Source organism: Phaenicophaeus curvirostris, chromosome 9, assembly GCF_032191515.1.
Source record: "Phaenicophaeus curvirostris isolate KB17595 chromosome 9, BPBGC_Pcur_1.0, whole genome shotgun sequence".
Lineage (NCBI taxonomy): Eukaryota > Metazoa > Chordata > Aves > Cuculiformes > Cuculidae > Phaenicophaeus > Phaenicophaeus curvirostris.
Genome location: NC_091400.1, coordinates 24,467,259 through 24,481,858, shown reverse-complemented (window position 1 = coordinate 24,481,858; position 14,600 = coordinate 24,467,259). Strand labels below are relative to the sequence as shown.

At 39.6% G+C, this 14,600-nt stretch overlaps 1 protein-coding gene across 1 annotated transcript; it reads right to left on the bottom strand.

Annotated features, from left to right (window-relative positions):
• Positions 1–10,962: 10,962 nt before the first annotated feature.
• LOC138724243 (pulmonary surfactant-associated protein A-like) lies at positions 10,963–13,303 on the bottom strand. Its single transcript, XM_069864125.1, has 3 exons — positions 13,288–13,303; positions 12,805–12,882; positions 10,963–11,299 (listed from the first exon to the last, which is right to left on the bottom strand). The coding sequence occupies exons 1-3, from the start codon at positions 13,301–13,303 to the stop codon at positions 11,187–11,189; spliced, it is 207 nt and encodes a 68-aa protein (XP_069720226.1). The 3' UTR covers positions 10,963–11,186.
• Positions 13,304–14,600: the final 1,297 nt, after the last annotated feature.

Below are 14,600 nucleotides of genomic sequence, written 5' to 3'. Positions count from 1 at the left end.
CTGCGTTCTGATAGTAATGAGGTATCCTGAGGAGCTGCCTTTGGCCTAGATCTCACCAGAGATCATCTCAGGTTTGTCTGGTTGGTTGTTTGGTGTTTATTTGTTTGTTTTCTGGAAGGAGTGATATAATGTCTTTCTGTCACTAAATCCCAACCCTTACGAGAAGACTACTGCGACAGGTTTGATAGAATGTGCTTTTTTAGAGAGAGTAGAGGAACATGAGCGTTTTTGGAGAAGCTAGTGGGTTGGTAGTGATTTTGTGCCTATGTCAATATGGTTAAAATTGCCTTTAGCTCTGAGGGTTTTATGCTGTGGTCTGTGAGGAGAGCAGCAGATGCCTAGTAACAAATCCTGGATGATTTAGGTAATGAACGCTAGTTATCTGTTAGGCAGACTCTAGGTGGGGTTTCTCTTGGTTGCTAAATGAACTGGACTCTGCTACTCACCCGATCCTGGCTCTGTGATGCAAATCTTTCTTGTGTGTTTATCTTCTTTTCTTGTTACTGAAATACCAGTTCAGCCTTTTGACTTCGACATTTGAAAACACGTTCTCTTTCCGTACTCAGTTGTGCCTGCCTGGCCAGGGTCAGTGTCCAAGACCTTTCCAGAAATCTCAGCAAGGTTGCATGAAGTCAGAGTTCAGATAAATATCACATCTTGAAAACTGGAGAAAAGTATGTAGGATATGGGTGAAGCTGCCCAAGCTCAGAACCTGGAGCGTGCTTGTGGCTGCTCCCTCCCTGGCATCTAAGCCACATACCTGTGGCAGGGCAGGACAGTCACTGATGCTGGAATGCTGCCCACCAGGTTTGTTGTGTCCAGTGTCACCTAAGCTACAAAATAGCTGCTCGGTTTTCATTTGCTCAGACCTGCAACTCGAACTGGAGGGGGGCTGTGCTCTGGAAGTGGTTAGGCTATGTGCTATTCTGACTTTTCTTGTGACACCCTTGACTTTCTTCTTTCTCCTCTGTTGGTGGATGAAGGTAAGCGTGAGGCTGCTCACATCAGAGGAGGCAGCTGTGGGAGAATGGATGCTTGTGCATGGGGAGCTGCCTTGTGCTGCTTCAGCACACAGCTGCTACACTAGGAATATCAGATGTGGGCCTCTTGTCTTCTACTTCAATTTCCTTTGTCCATCAATAAAATACTTTAGATATCTCAATTTCTGACTTGCTGTGTGGCTTCTTGTTTCTGCCCTTTTCTCTGTTAGGTAATTTTTGTTAACCTCTTGCTTCTACTACTTTTGCTTCTTTCTCCAACTTCCATTTCAATTATCGTTGTTTATCTCATTCTCTTCCTCATTCCTCTCTGTTTGTTGCAATAGCCCTCTTTGAATAAACAAAGCAGCCATGTTCAGCCACAGTTTGCATAGGAAATCACCAGTCCCTATTTTCTGCTCTAGTAATCCCTCACCAGAATCTGGCTAAGGGGAAAGAATCCAGTGAAAGCACCTGCTTCTCCCTCAGCAGCCTGAATTAGTGAGGATAAGAGCAGAATATTGGCTTTTTCCTTAAATCCTGGCTTTGAAGGAAGGTGATGTCAGTTAAACTTCCTCAAAACTTAACATGCTGTGTAAGAAACAGAGGTCCTGAGACATCCTAGATGCTGAGGATGAAGGAAGGTTGTGTCCTCTTCCTCTGCTGAAAAAATAAACCATATGGTTTGAGGTGAGGAAGGCAAGGTGTACTCGACAGTAGAGACACTATGGGAAAGGTAGCCCTCTACTTTGTCCCTTGGTGAAGATGACATAACGTGTTGCTATGCTTGGATAAGGAATTGCTGTTCTGGAAGCTGTACCAGTGGCCATGAAACAAAAATTGGACTAAACAGCCCTACACGTGCCTGTGAGAGGAACTGCTCCCTGGGAGACACTGCTGGGCTTCTATCTACCTTGCTCTTTCTGAGGAGCTGAAATGCTCTGTAGCCAAAAAATAATGGTGAGCATGTTATTGTAGAAGCAATTTGGGAAGTGATGGGAAGGTGTATGATAGTGTCGAGACAGCTTGAAGGAATCAAGGCTATAAAGAGCAGCAGTTGATTTGCAAAGGGCCAAGTTTGCCTATTGAGTATGTTGGCTTTAGCTAGAAAAGCTGCTGATGGCTAATAAGTGATAGAAAATCTTGTATGATATCCCCAAACCACTAATTTATCCTTCATCTATTTATTTTGTACTTTCCCTGCACTCATATTCTCAGGTTTTAAGGCTTTGGGCTTTTCCCTTGTAAAGGAGTAAGTGCTGCACAACCCAGGGTTGAGTTTGCAGCTTGCTTTGGTCTTTTTCAGAATGAATACATCAGCAACAATTCCTACCTATGCCCATATGACTAAAGAGTTGTGTCATATCCTCATTACTATATTACATAACTTTCAGTAAGATACATCATAAATAAGGAACATTCATGACAATGGAAGCTATCCCGAATAGAAATAGGTGAACAGCCAAGTCAGTCTGTTAAATTGTGGTAAAGTATGACCAGTGGGTGTGGAGGCTGTGACCCAATGACCCTTCTAAGTGTTACTTGCCTGTGTTTCATTTAGCACAGCTGTAAAACATCTGGGACTGCTGCTCAGATCAGAGGTGTTTCTCACAGCAATGTTTGATGGGTACAGGGTTTGAATGGTTAAATAATGTATCCAAGTGGGCAGTACCTCTTCTGACTTTCTAAACATCTATGATTTGATTCTGGGAGGGTAGGAATGAATCAAAACAGCAGTCAATCAAAGCACAGCTCTAGATATGCAGAGACAGGGGTATTCCATTCAAATTATTCTGAAATAACAAACGAATAAATACATGCTGCCACTGGAGAATTGCATGTTCTTTAAATCAACTAAAATCCTCATTGGTGAATGTGTGAATGCATCAAATCTGGTCTCTAAACCACAAACTGTTTAGTAGTGGAGGATGGCAATAGGTATAAGAGCACAGGCTTCTGCAAGGACTGGAGCTGAAGGCAATAAATGACTACTTTAGAGAAGTATGCAATAATGAAGGCATTTAAAGAAGGGAAAAAGGGGCCTATCAAGAGAAGTGTGATGTCTGCTTGTGCCTTCCATTTAAGATTTGCCCAAAGTTTGAATATTTTTTTTTCTGAGCTATTGTTGTTGAAAGACCTCTTTGGATGCTACTGGACAGAATCCTTTCCTAGCAAAATCACAATTCTAATGTTATACCTTCCACAGAAAACAAAACTACAACCTTATTGGATAATTCTGGAAATGAAACTGGTATGCTTTAACTGCATATGTTTAATGCAATCTAAAGGAAGCCTTGTAAAAATGTGTGTCTTAGATTGTGGATTGCTTCACTAATCCCTTTATCTCAACACAGATCTATTTATGAATTAGAATATCTTTAAGATCACAGCACGCAACTGTTGCAGAGGACTATGTAAGCAGGAAACATGATACTTGCACTGCAGTATATTTAGCGGATGTCCTTGTCTGCCAGCTCAAAGCCTGCTGCAATATAGAAAAGCCAGAAAATGTTGTTTGACCATTTGATTTGAAACCTTAACTTTTGTTAGGAAAACTCAAACACACACAGGCAGACAGGATGACTTATTGGCATGGGCTGCTCTTTTCCAATGAAGTGGATGGGCAGAGTGCAGCTGCCTTGTGGCTCCTGCTGTGCAAGGAAACTACCCCAATCGTTCCCCACCAGCTGAACCTATTTAAGCATGCTTGTCATGCCTCTTGCAGGCTCTGCAGTATTGAATGCAATCTTTAATTCTAGCTGTAATGAATCTAAGTTAAAAGGTCAGTTATTTTTCTCTGCTAATCTTGAATTTTTTGCCTCCAAGTTACTCATAAATATCTCTTTATTTTAGAGAACCAACAGCAAGGGCAACCCTACAAAAACCCAGATGTACTTAGCCCCATCACAGCTTGGGGTGGGAAGCTATACTTTGTTAATGTAGGACGAGGTGAAATGCTGAAGGTCATCTGTGCTGTCATGTAAAAAAAGGCTGATCTACCATCAACAGAAGTAGCATTAAGCCTTGAGACAGGGTCCTGGAGCTTATAGGGGTCATCGTAACCTGCAAAGCTCCCTGCAAGATGTTTTTGGGGATGCAGTAGCCTCCCAGTCAATTACTTTCTTGCAGTTGTGGTTCCTCTGAAGATGATTTGCATGGGGCAGAAAGACGATCTGATATCTGAACTAGCACCTATTTATGTAATTTGTTCTCCTTTGGACTTCATAATAATTGAAAATTGTGTAATCTTTCTCCTGGAAATGTCACAAATCTAGTACTGCTGGCTGACCTCTGGGAACAGAAAAACAAGTTTTTAATTCTTTGAGAGCCCAGTAAAATTTTAAGTGCAGCCACTAAAAGGCAGAATGGATTAAAGCCTGCAAGGCTTGTCTTGTAACAGAGTTATATTTCCCTCTTGTTTCTGTCATGATATTCTGCTTGATAACCACAGCACTTGATGTCAATTAAAAAAAGCACCTGAGTGCAAAAGACTGACTCAGTTGGAAGCAAACAAGAAATGTGGGTAGGCTGCTTGCCTGTCCTCATTTTCAGTTCCAACAGAAAAGCTGCAATTCTTTAATTTCTGCCAACACAGCATTTCAGGTTTACACTAATATTTGTACACTTTAGGAAAGAACTGATTCTGTGTAAGTCCTGTGACTCTTAAATGATTTCTGTAGTTGGATGACTTCAGGCAGGTGAGAACCTCAGTGCCTGCAACAGGGCAAATTCATCACTCATGAACAACTTGATCTTCTTAGTAAAATCCTTGCTGCTAAAAATTTTTAAAGCAAGCATTAAACATGGCTCAGGCTAACACTTGCTTATAGGCTTGTGTCTGGGTATTTATGGAAGCACATCAAGGAAATTAGACCCTTGACTGAAGTACAAACATGTGAATTCAGTGTTTAATTTTGTGCTGTGTGGATTTGTTTCTAGTGTTACTTAAAATTCCTGGCAACAGCATCAGATTCTATCCCAGATGTTCTTATAGGCAAGCAAATATTGACAAATGTAGGCATATGTATCTTGGCAGTAAGTATCTCTTCAAAGACCTATCTGGAAACCCATTTTAGGAGGCTTGGTTTTGGTGCTGATTTGGGAGTAGATAGCTGGGCACTGGTGTTTTTCATGCAGCTTGTCAAGTAATCATGATTTGCTTGGCTTCTTCAACGTTTCATGTTGAGGGGAGAAGGAGGGAAGAGAAAAACTGGTCATATCTCAAAGAAAATGTTTGTGGCTTTAACAGAGACCAAGTAGTCTGGACAAGTTTTCTACAAGAGCTCTAGTCCAGTAATTTTACTGTTCAGTAATATAGAAATAAGAATTAATCCTTCTGTTTTCCTTCTCTATCACCAAAGGCAGGGTCCTGTTCAGTATAACCTTGGATTTTCATTACTACTGTAACAGACTGAAGCTAGAGCAGACAAAAAAATGTTCTACATAATATAGTTGTACTAGCTCTTTTGGGAATACCTTGGTCAGAGTTTATGTAATCCAGTGACAGTGCTCAATTACTAATTTCCAGGTGGAAATTAATACAATCAGAGTGGATGAAAAATCACAATTGATAGTACTAAAAAACCCCATATATGCGAAATGTTAAAGACTGAATATTAGTTATCTATTTACAGATCATTTTTTGCTATTTTAGCAGGTCAGCAATTCCACTAAAATGTGCTAATTAAGTATATCAGATAAAACTAGATATATGATATTGCATTTCTGGTATCTTATACAAACAGGGCTTATAGCTCTTTATGTGGGGAGGGGTTTTATTATCTACACATGAAAGCAGCCCTGTTAGATATGCAGATGGCCTCAGTTGCTTTAGCACAACTGCAGCTGTGCCACACTTTCCATTTTTCAAAGGTGTGAACCTCTCTTCTCCCAGGCGTGTACCTACTCTAATGGAGTAACAAGTCAAAAGGGCTCAACCAGCAGCAGCAATGAACTTGTTCTGCTTCCTGTTCCACTCAGTGATTTGAATCTTTAGCCTTCAAGTAGGGAAAACAAGTGTTACTATGTACTTGTTCTCGAACATAACTGCCAACTTCCTATTAATATTTAAAGATAATTGCACAAGTGTCGGCTTGTTTTCTGAAGAGGTTGTCACTGCTGCAAGGTCTGTAGGGTGCCTTGTAACAGTGTGAAGCTGCAGAAAGGTGGATTCCTGTGCCACTGCTGAGACTATGTTTTTTATAAGTAGAGGTACAAACAGTAGAAATGCGATAAGTTCTGAGACCTGGCTTCCATTGACAGTAATAGACTCTCAAAATGAGGTGGTGGTTAAAAGAACTATTACTGCTAGCTGAAAGTGTCACTTGATGCTGCTTTGATCTGTAGAGGGTGAAAACTTTCACACCAGAAGTGTTATGAAAATGCTCAGAATCCTAAAAGAAGAAACATCACTGAATTCACTTGCATTAATGTCTCCTCTACAAGTAACAATGGAATAAAGTGCTAATTATAAATATTTTAGTATTAATTTTTAGAAGGATTTTAGCCATTATAAATCTTGCTGTAGTTCTGTCTGATTACTTATAAGTAAAACCTGTGTACATTTAGCTATTGCTAAGTAAAACATCTACAGAATGCAAACCTAGCTTAAAGAATTTTGGAAAAGAATGTGGTGTTTGGGTGCAGAAATTGGATGTAAAAAACTTGAGAGAAGAGCTTAAAAAGTATAATGAAGACAGAGCATATTTAATAATGTGATAGTGGTACAGAACGCAGCTGAAATTTTGATGATCATGCATGTAGTTGAAGTATGTTTTGCCCCACTTCCACAGTAAGCAGGTGACTACAATGAAAGTTAAAATACAACAGAAGTATTTGTTGCTATTAAACTATGCATAAATCACTTTATCTGGACATGTAAACCTCAGTTTTTGCATTTTATCTAATAAGGTGGCTTTGTATGTTATCTTAGAGTTTGTGGCATGTGTCTATTAGTTTTCTGACCCCTGAGAGTATTGCAGAGAGCAATATGCAAATATGCCCCTGTAAGTAAAATAGTCTTCTGTTCAGAAATATTCAGACTTAAAACACTTGAATGAACTTAGACAAGTTTGCAGTCTCCTAACTTCAAAAATATAAGAAAGCATTTCCTTATGCAGTGTACTTGCAGATATAATTCTAGAACTATTTAGCAAACTATTTTGATATTAGTGAACTTAGATTACGTGAATAGCAACTGGATATTTTCCTCTTCATCCCTTCTCTTCTGACAACATTGTAACCAAATTAGAAATAATTTAGCTGGCCCCCTACTTTTACAGAAAGGCCAACGGAATTTGAGTTGAATGCTTGTGTCTTTCTCAAGTTGACTACCTGAAATAACTTCTGGCTGTCTAAAGCTTGCATGGTCCTGCAGTCATTCAACTCTTTTCCAGCCACTCTTACCTTCGAAGTGTCCTCAAGGTGTCCTGCAAGTCATGTGGATAAAATTGAGTTGCTTTGTCCGGGTGTCCATCCTCTGCTGTCAGGCAGTGAGAGGGTGTGTTGGAGAAGATGATGTTCGACTGCCAGATAAACCAGGGAAGGAGAGGGCAGTGTCCCTGCAGCTGTTGAGGCTCAGGTGAGCAGTACTGCGCACAGGTACAGGTACTTGTTTGTATAGTGATGCCTGTATCACCTCCCACGTGCTGTTCTTAAAGTGGCACAATCCTTTCCAAACAAAGGATGAAGTCCTTCTCTCTTGACCACAGTTTGCTCAGGATAAGCAAAACAATAGCTGACTGTTCACACACGCACAAGCTGTTTTAGTAGATAGTAGTGAAAGAAACAATGATTTTTTTTTTTTCTTTTTGCCAGGAAACCACTTGGGCTTTGGTAGTAAATCATCTCTCTTACGTGGAAATTAATAATCTGATAATAATAACCAGTCAGAATCTGAGTTACTTAATGAGTAGCACATGCAGATTTCAGAACATGAGGGCTGACACCCCTAAGGTTACTGCAGATACAAGATTCACAAAATATACCCAACTTCCTTCCAAATACGTATATTTAGCAACCCACTTGCAACTTACCAGTATAGCTTTATTTAAATATTTGAAGACTGCTGCAGCATCTATTGCATGCAGTAAAAAGCACATAGAAACCCTTTTGTAGGCTTTGTTCTGCTCTAACCTGTTGCAGAGGTGGTATTGCATAGACTCAGAAATGTCTCTGATCTGCTCGCAGTACTGTCCGGTGACAAGGAAAGGTGTAAAGGCCAAATTTCAGCCTGGGCTATAAAAAACTTTCAGTGGGGAGACTGGAAACTATGCAACTATCAATGGAGATAGCCAAAGGGGTGAATGTTTGCAGATTTAAAGCAGGTCCCTTTAGACATTAAAGTCACCTAACAGGCAGTAGATTTTTTTTTTTTTAAACAATTCAATAATGCAAAGATGAACTAGGGTATTTTTACAGGAAATGATGATTAAGAATGATTTTTGTGAGGAATATTTTTTATAGAATTAGAAACAAATTTCTGAACACTTCTTTGGGGGGGTAGGGAAATGTTTTCCACTTTAAAAGACAATAAATAACACTTTTCCCCCCAAACTTGACATGTGACTCCCATCTTTGATATTTGACATCATTGTTTCACTGATCCTGTCAAAACCAAGTTATTTTTTAAGTTTCTTTGCAAGAAATCTGCTAATCCTGTTTTTCACTAGCTCTTCTGATTATTATGATTCTAATTTTACTTAATCCTGGTGGTGGTATCACTCTCACCTTTGCAAGTGGTTTCTCCATTGGCTGAAAATTGAACACTGCACAATTTGGCTGGGTCCAATATATGCACAAGTACTGGTAAATACATAATGAATGATGGCAGTTTTAAAAGGCACAACTGGTATTTAAGATTGAGACAGAGTGCATTAGGCTTTTAAAATAAGTTTATATATGTTTCAGGAAATAACTTTGCAGCAGTTGCCAGCCTTGGGGAAACCTGTATTTCTACAAATCAAATGCTACTATGCTGCTTTTACATTTCGATTTAGGAAATAAATTAGGTGTTCAAATGCCAAACCAACCTGCTTTCCAGGCCAAGCCTGCTGATTCCAGACCTGCCTGTTGTCAACAGGGTTGCTGGAGGGAGCAGTGTCAGGCAGGGTGAGAAATATTCGCTTGCTTTAAGGTTTTAGGGCCACATCTATTACCACATGTAGCTAATGTAGCTAAGGAGGGGCAGCATCTGCAGTGGTGGAGTAACACATTATGTCCTTTAGCCTCCTCCCTGCTAGACCACAAGAGGAAAATGCTCAAACATGTGGTGCTAGGGGAACACTTCTGGTGTGCATATATTCATTAGACTGACATTAAAGCAGCTACTTTTTCAGACCTTCAGGTAGCCCTCTTTTTCTGATGATTTTGTAAACCCCTGGAGATATGCAGGTTAAAATAAAAAACTTATGGCTTTAAATGTTTGAGGGGGTCCAACTTCATTCTCAGGCTGATGTTAATCATTGTAAACTTCCTAAACTTGAATCGAATACGATGAGTGGAAAACTACTGTACAAGGTGATGCCTGTGTTCCTGTTTCCTCGTGCTTGTGGCAGATTGAGTTTCACAACAGGAGTCATGCAAGGCTGAAGACTGGGTGGGTGAGCTGTAAAACATTTGTGAGTAAGAACAGAGTTACAAAGTGAAAAAGTGCCTATGGACTCTTAAGTCCTCATTTCCCCTCCAAGTACTTGTTTCAGCTGGATTAACGTACCAGTCTGCTTAGACTTTACATGATTCAGTAATTTATATTTTGGCTGTATTGTCCAGAAACAGGGTGTTTTTTAACAGCTTTTGGATTTCCTTATATGCTGAGTAGATGCATTGGTTAAAATGTAGATGCTGTGCACAATTTTACTCCCTACATATGTTAGGATAACTTTATGGCTCCCAGAACAGGGAAACATTTGGTATGTGTTATTTTGATGAAGGATCAACATTGCTGAAATGAATATTTAAGTAACTTTTGGAGGTAGATCACCTGCAGGCATGAAATAGCTCAAGCAGAAAGGTGTCTTGATTTGATGTTAGCCCTATTGCACAGATCATCCTAAGTAAATTCCTGTGAGATAGATTAGTTTGCAGAGAATAAAGGTAAGGATGATTCACAGGCCATGATATCAAGCTGTGGACTGAACAGAAGCCAGGAAGATTCATGCCTTGTCATAGAGCAGGTGGCAAAACCACATACTTAAAACATTTGAGCAATTGAATTTAAACCAACACAGTAATGTCATGCATGGACAGTTGCTGCTTTGGAATTACAGCGATGTGCATAGCTACAAGGCTCCAGCAGCCCCTTTGCTGGCCCTTGCATTCATATCAACTGTGAGTTTGCCTTCCCTCCCCAATTACCTTCATACTTGGGCTGTTATGTCTCTCTCACAGAGAGTGAGAGGAGCTGCTCTGGCTCTAGAGCTGGATGTTTTCTCGCTCAGCTCTCCATGACCAAACTGGACCTAATGAAGCTCATGTGACTGATAGCCAGGAATTTTGCTTGGTATATATGGAGGTGTGTCTGGATGCTCAGCCACCCTTTGCACTGTGTCACGGAGCTTATGCAAAACTTTCATTGTCTGAGCTATCTTAGTCAAGTGCCCCAGGGGTAACAAAATCATAGACATCTCTGGATGTGCCTGTTGCACTGCACAGCTGCATCTAACCTTGGGAATACTCAGTTGAGCAGGTAATTTTATCTCAAAATAATATTTTAGCTTGAGCTGGAGGGTGCAGGCTTTGAGTAGCTTCTGCAGTGACCACAGAATATTGGCTGCTTCAGAAATGTAGGCATCACCCAAGCTTTGCCCCTTGGGAAACAAAATCAGGCTTTGCCAGGAAGCTCTGTGGTGCCCACAAACTGTCTGTATCTGAACCTCCCCACTATCTAACTTAAAAAAATGATTGAACTTAACATGGGTCTACTGATTTACTTCTTGCTCTTGTAATAAGTCAGCAGGTTAACAGCAGTAGGAATCAACAGTTGTATCAAGAAACTTGGTGGGCAACGAAAAATAGACCAGATAGAATGGCCACTACTCTCATAAGCAGTTTCTTCTTCATGGTTGGCACTTGTTTACAAGACAAATCAGGCTGGGCATGAGTGACTTATTTTTTGTGCTGGATTATCTGAGTTCACCAGCTGCAAATGCAGAGTCAGGGGACAGGAAAGTGTGTTTCGGGCACCTCACTAGAGAGCAGCAAGGGGAAGCACTAAAACTGGTGGACAACAAGGTGATTCTGGTTGCACCTTTTATCATTCCAAGTGCCATCAGTGCACATTTCCACATGATCCTTTTCCCCTTTGCCAGAAGGTTCATTAAATGCCAGTTAGTATAGCTCAGTTGTGCCATCCAGGAGCTAGAATTTGCTTGTGATTAGGGATTCCTTTATCCCCGGGTAGGTGTGGATATTAAAACTTTTCACAGGGCATCATTTTCCACTGTGTTTCTTGGAGTGGAAAGGCCCTCCAGCCTCTTGGTAGTTTTGTCATCATAAGAGGTCTGATACAAAAAATTTGAGACTGACCACATAGCTCAGGAACCATGAGTGGGAAGGGAGACGGAAAGATGTAATAGAGGATGTTCTAACCTGTCACAGAGAGGCAAGGTTCAACTTGATCACTTCACTTGGTATGAGTGGATGTGTGTTTGAGTAGAAACGTTTTCTTACCCTCGGTTGGGAAATGTTGGTGTGCAACAGTGAACAGCTAGTGAACATCAAGACAACACGCCAGCCTACAATTCTTTGTCTGTGAAGCAAATTTTAGTTAAGAACAACATCGCTCTGCTTGAGCACCCACCCTATTACTCCCTGCGATTTCTACCTCTTCCCAAAGATCCAGTCAGTGCCCAAAGGAACCCAGTTTTTTTTTGTCAGTAGAAGTTGTGAAAGCAAAAATGATGGAGATCCTTAACAGCCTTTCAGCAAATGATCTGTGGAATTGCTTTGAACGTTGACAGCATCATATACTACTATGCATCAGTTCAGAAGGGAACTATTTTTAAGGTGTTCATAGGTGATTTTCTTAATTTGTTAAATTAAACAAAAAGAGTTACAAGCACAGTCCTGGTTGTGAGGTTTTGGTTTTTTTTTTTGTTGGACATTGTAGCATGGAAATTAACTTTATCCTCACTGGCAGCAAATATTTTTTGTGTGGCTTTGTGGTCACTTTGCCAGTTGTAATTCCTGCTATTTTTTTCGTAACTTTAGATTAAACCTAGGAGAAGGTAAAGGAGAGGAAAACTTGAAATCAAAGATTCAGAAAGAAAAGAAAAAAGGCAAGTCCCACAAGTCAGAAGAGATCTGAAAGGATGAGAAGGGGAACATGGAAGAACAACATACTCATACGGACAATGAAATAGGAGAAAGAAGTGGTTGAGGCAGGGAAGGAAATTAGAAATTTGACATTTAGAAATATATTGTTTTCTTTGAGTCTCTGTGCTTTGCATTAGCTCTCAGAGATGGTTTGAAGCCTACAGGGATATATTGTGGTCATTAAGTGAGTAGGCTCTTAGATGTGATCTGGTTGTTATTGTTTTAGTATGTTTTTAGTGTTTGGTTTATTTAGGAACATGAGGAGCACTTCTGTGTAGGCAGGGATTTCAATCTGATAAATTTCTGGCTTGTTGGCACCCGTACTTCAGAACTGTTACTTGAGTGTCACCCACCAGTTGTGAAAAACTCCCATTTGAGTCATCACTCTATCTACCAGTAAACAAAATACAAAAAGAATGCAATAAAACCACAGAAAATTTTGCCTTTTGCCTAAGGAGACAATTTGTATGCCCATTAATCCAGCTACAGCCGAAAGTAAGGGCAGATAAATTGCCTCCTTCAAGTCTGAAAATTTGATGTTCTAATTGACAGCTAACATCTTCCACTGCATTATCAGCTACTGTTAGGATACCTATGAACAAGACCAGGTATTACACACTTTGTGCTACAGTTTTAATCTGAGTTTACAAGATAAAGCAGAGGTAATTGTGTGAAACTAATAAGAGCTTTCATAATGTCTGTTGGACCTGTTTTAGTTTACTGCTGTAAATGGGGGATATTTCCAGGCAAAGATCTCCATAAGGATGGGGAATACATTTCTGGAAACTACCTGCAGAATGAGGTTTCTAGATGCTTATGGAAAATTTGAATTAGTTGGTCTTCACTCTACAAGTGACTGAGCCAGTCCAGGCAAAACACTGGCACATCTGCAGTAGGTTTAGTTGATTTGTTTGTTTGTTTTTACTGTCTAGGTTATTGTTGATAGAATGTTTTGGGCTGTTCAAATACTTGCGTCTCCAACTTAACACTTAGCAACAAGTTTCTTGAGCCATGTGTTGTGGAATTGATATCCTTTTCTCTATGAATTGAACAATTCCATCATTAAGTAGGAAACGTGAGCGTCTTACTTCACACAGGAAATTAATAAAGATCTGTATATATTTGATCAACCAGAACCCACATCTGATTATACAGCACAGCACTGAGTTTACGAAGCACAAAAATTGAGCACAGCATATATTTAGATAAAAATGTAACTGCATGTACCTGGTATAAATCCTTCATGTATCCCACCTTCAGGCCAAGTGTGCAAAGCCGGATGGTGGAGGAGGCTCACCTTGAGCACAGTGTAGGAGCATGAAAGAAGGTACTCCTAAGATTTTGTAAAACAACTGTGGAGAGAGGATCATGTAAAACAGACTTTCACTCTCCAAGGTAGAGTCCTGTATTAATTAAAAAAAAAAAAAACAAACCCAAAAGAACAACAAAAAAGTAGTGTTTGAGAATTTTGCTGTCAGTTAGGAGGTTTGATGTGGGTTAAGCTTTGCCCTCAGTAGCATGAATGTCATTGATTTAGTTGTAAAGTTAGGTTATTTAAAATAATTAAAATAAATTTCCAAAAGACTCAGTCTGCTAGTCTGCGGGAGTTTAAGATAGAGTAAAATAAAAAAAAAAGCTCTTTTTTTTGCACAGCAAATACCATTATATGCCATTTTTCACGTGCAAAAAGCTGTAGTTGCGGTCTTCATTTTACAAGTGAGCAGTAGACTTATCTATTTAGTGAAAGAAAGCAAGGTGAAGATAAATGGAGGCATGCTGTCTTTAGCAATTGGTCTAAGAGGGAAACAAATAGTAATGTTTGTTCTTCCATTATGGCACCCATCTCTTAAAGTATAATCACTTCAGGCGGTATCCTTTAAAAAAGATATGTGAAAGTTTTATTAAAATTGTTGAGACACAAATAAAAATCTGAAATTACAAGGTTTGTGACACAGTTAAAAAGGACTCAATGTAATTTAAATATAAATGTATCTAAAAATGTTCAACTTACCAAGCAGCTCCAATAAGAAAGATTCATTAAATGATCTAATTTATAGGGTATGTAACTTGAGACTCCTCTTACCTACAGGAAATAAAAAGAACATGCAATACAATATTAATTTACATCTGAATAGAAATTGAACGAATGAACTTCAACTTGAAGGATAGTGGGGGGTATTTTCATCAAGAGGTAAACACTTAAATTGTGAGGAAAATATTTGAGGGTACTTTCTTGATTTGTAGAAACTCTTTCACGTATTTAAAAAGACCCAGCACTGGAGCAGAACAAAGCAATTTCTCAACACACAT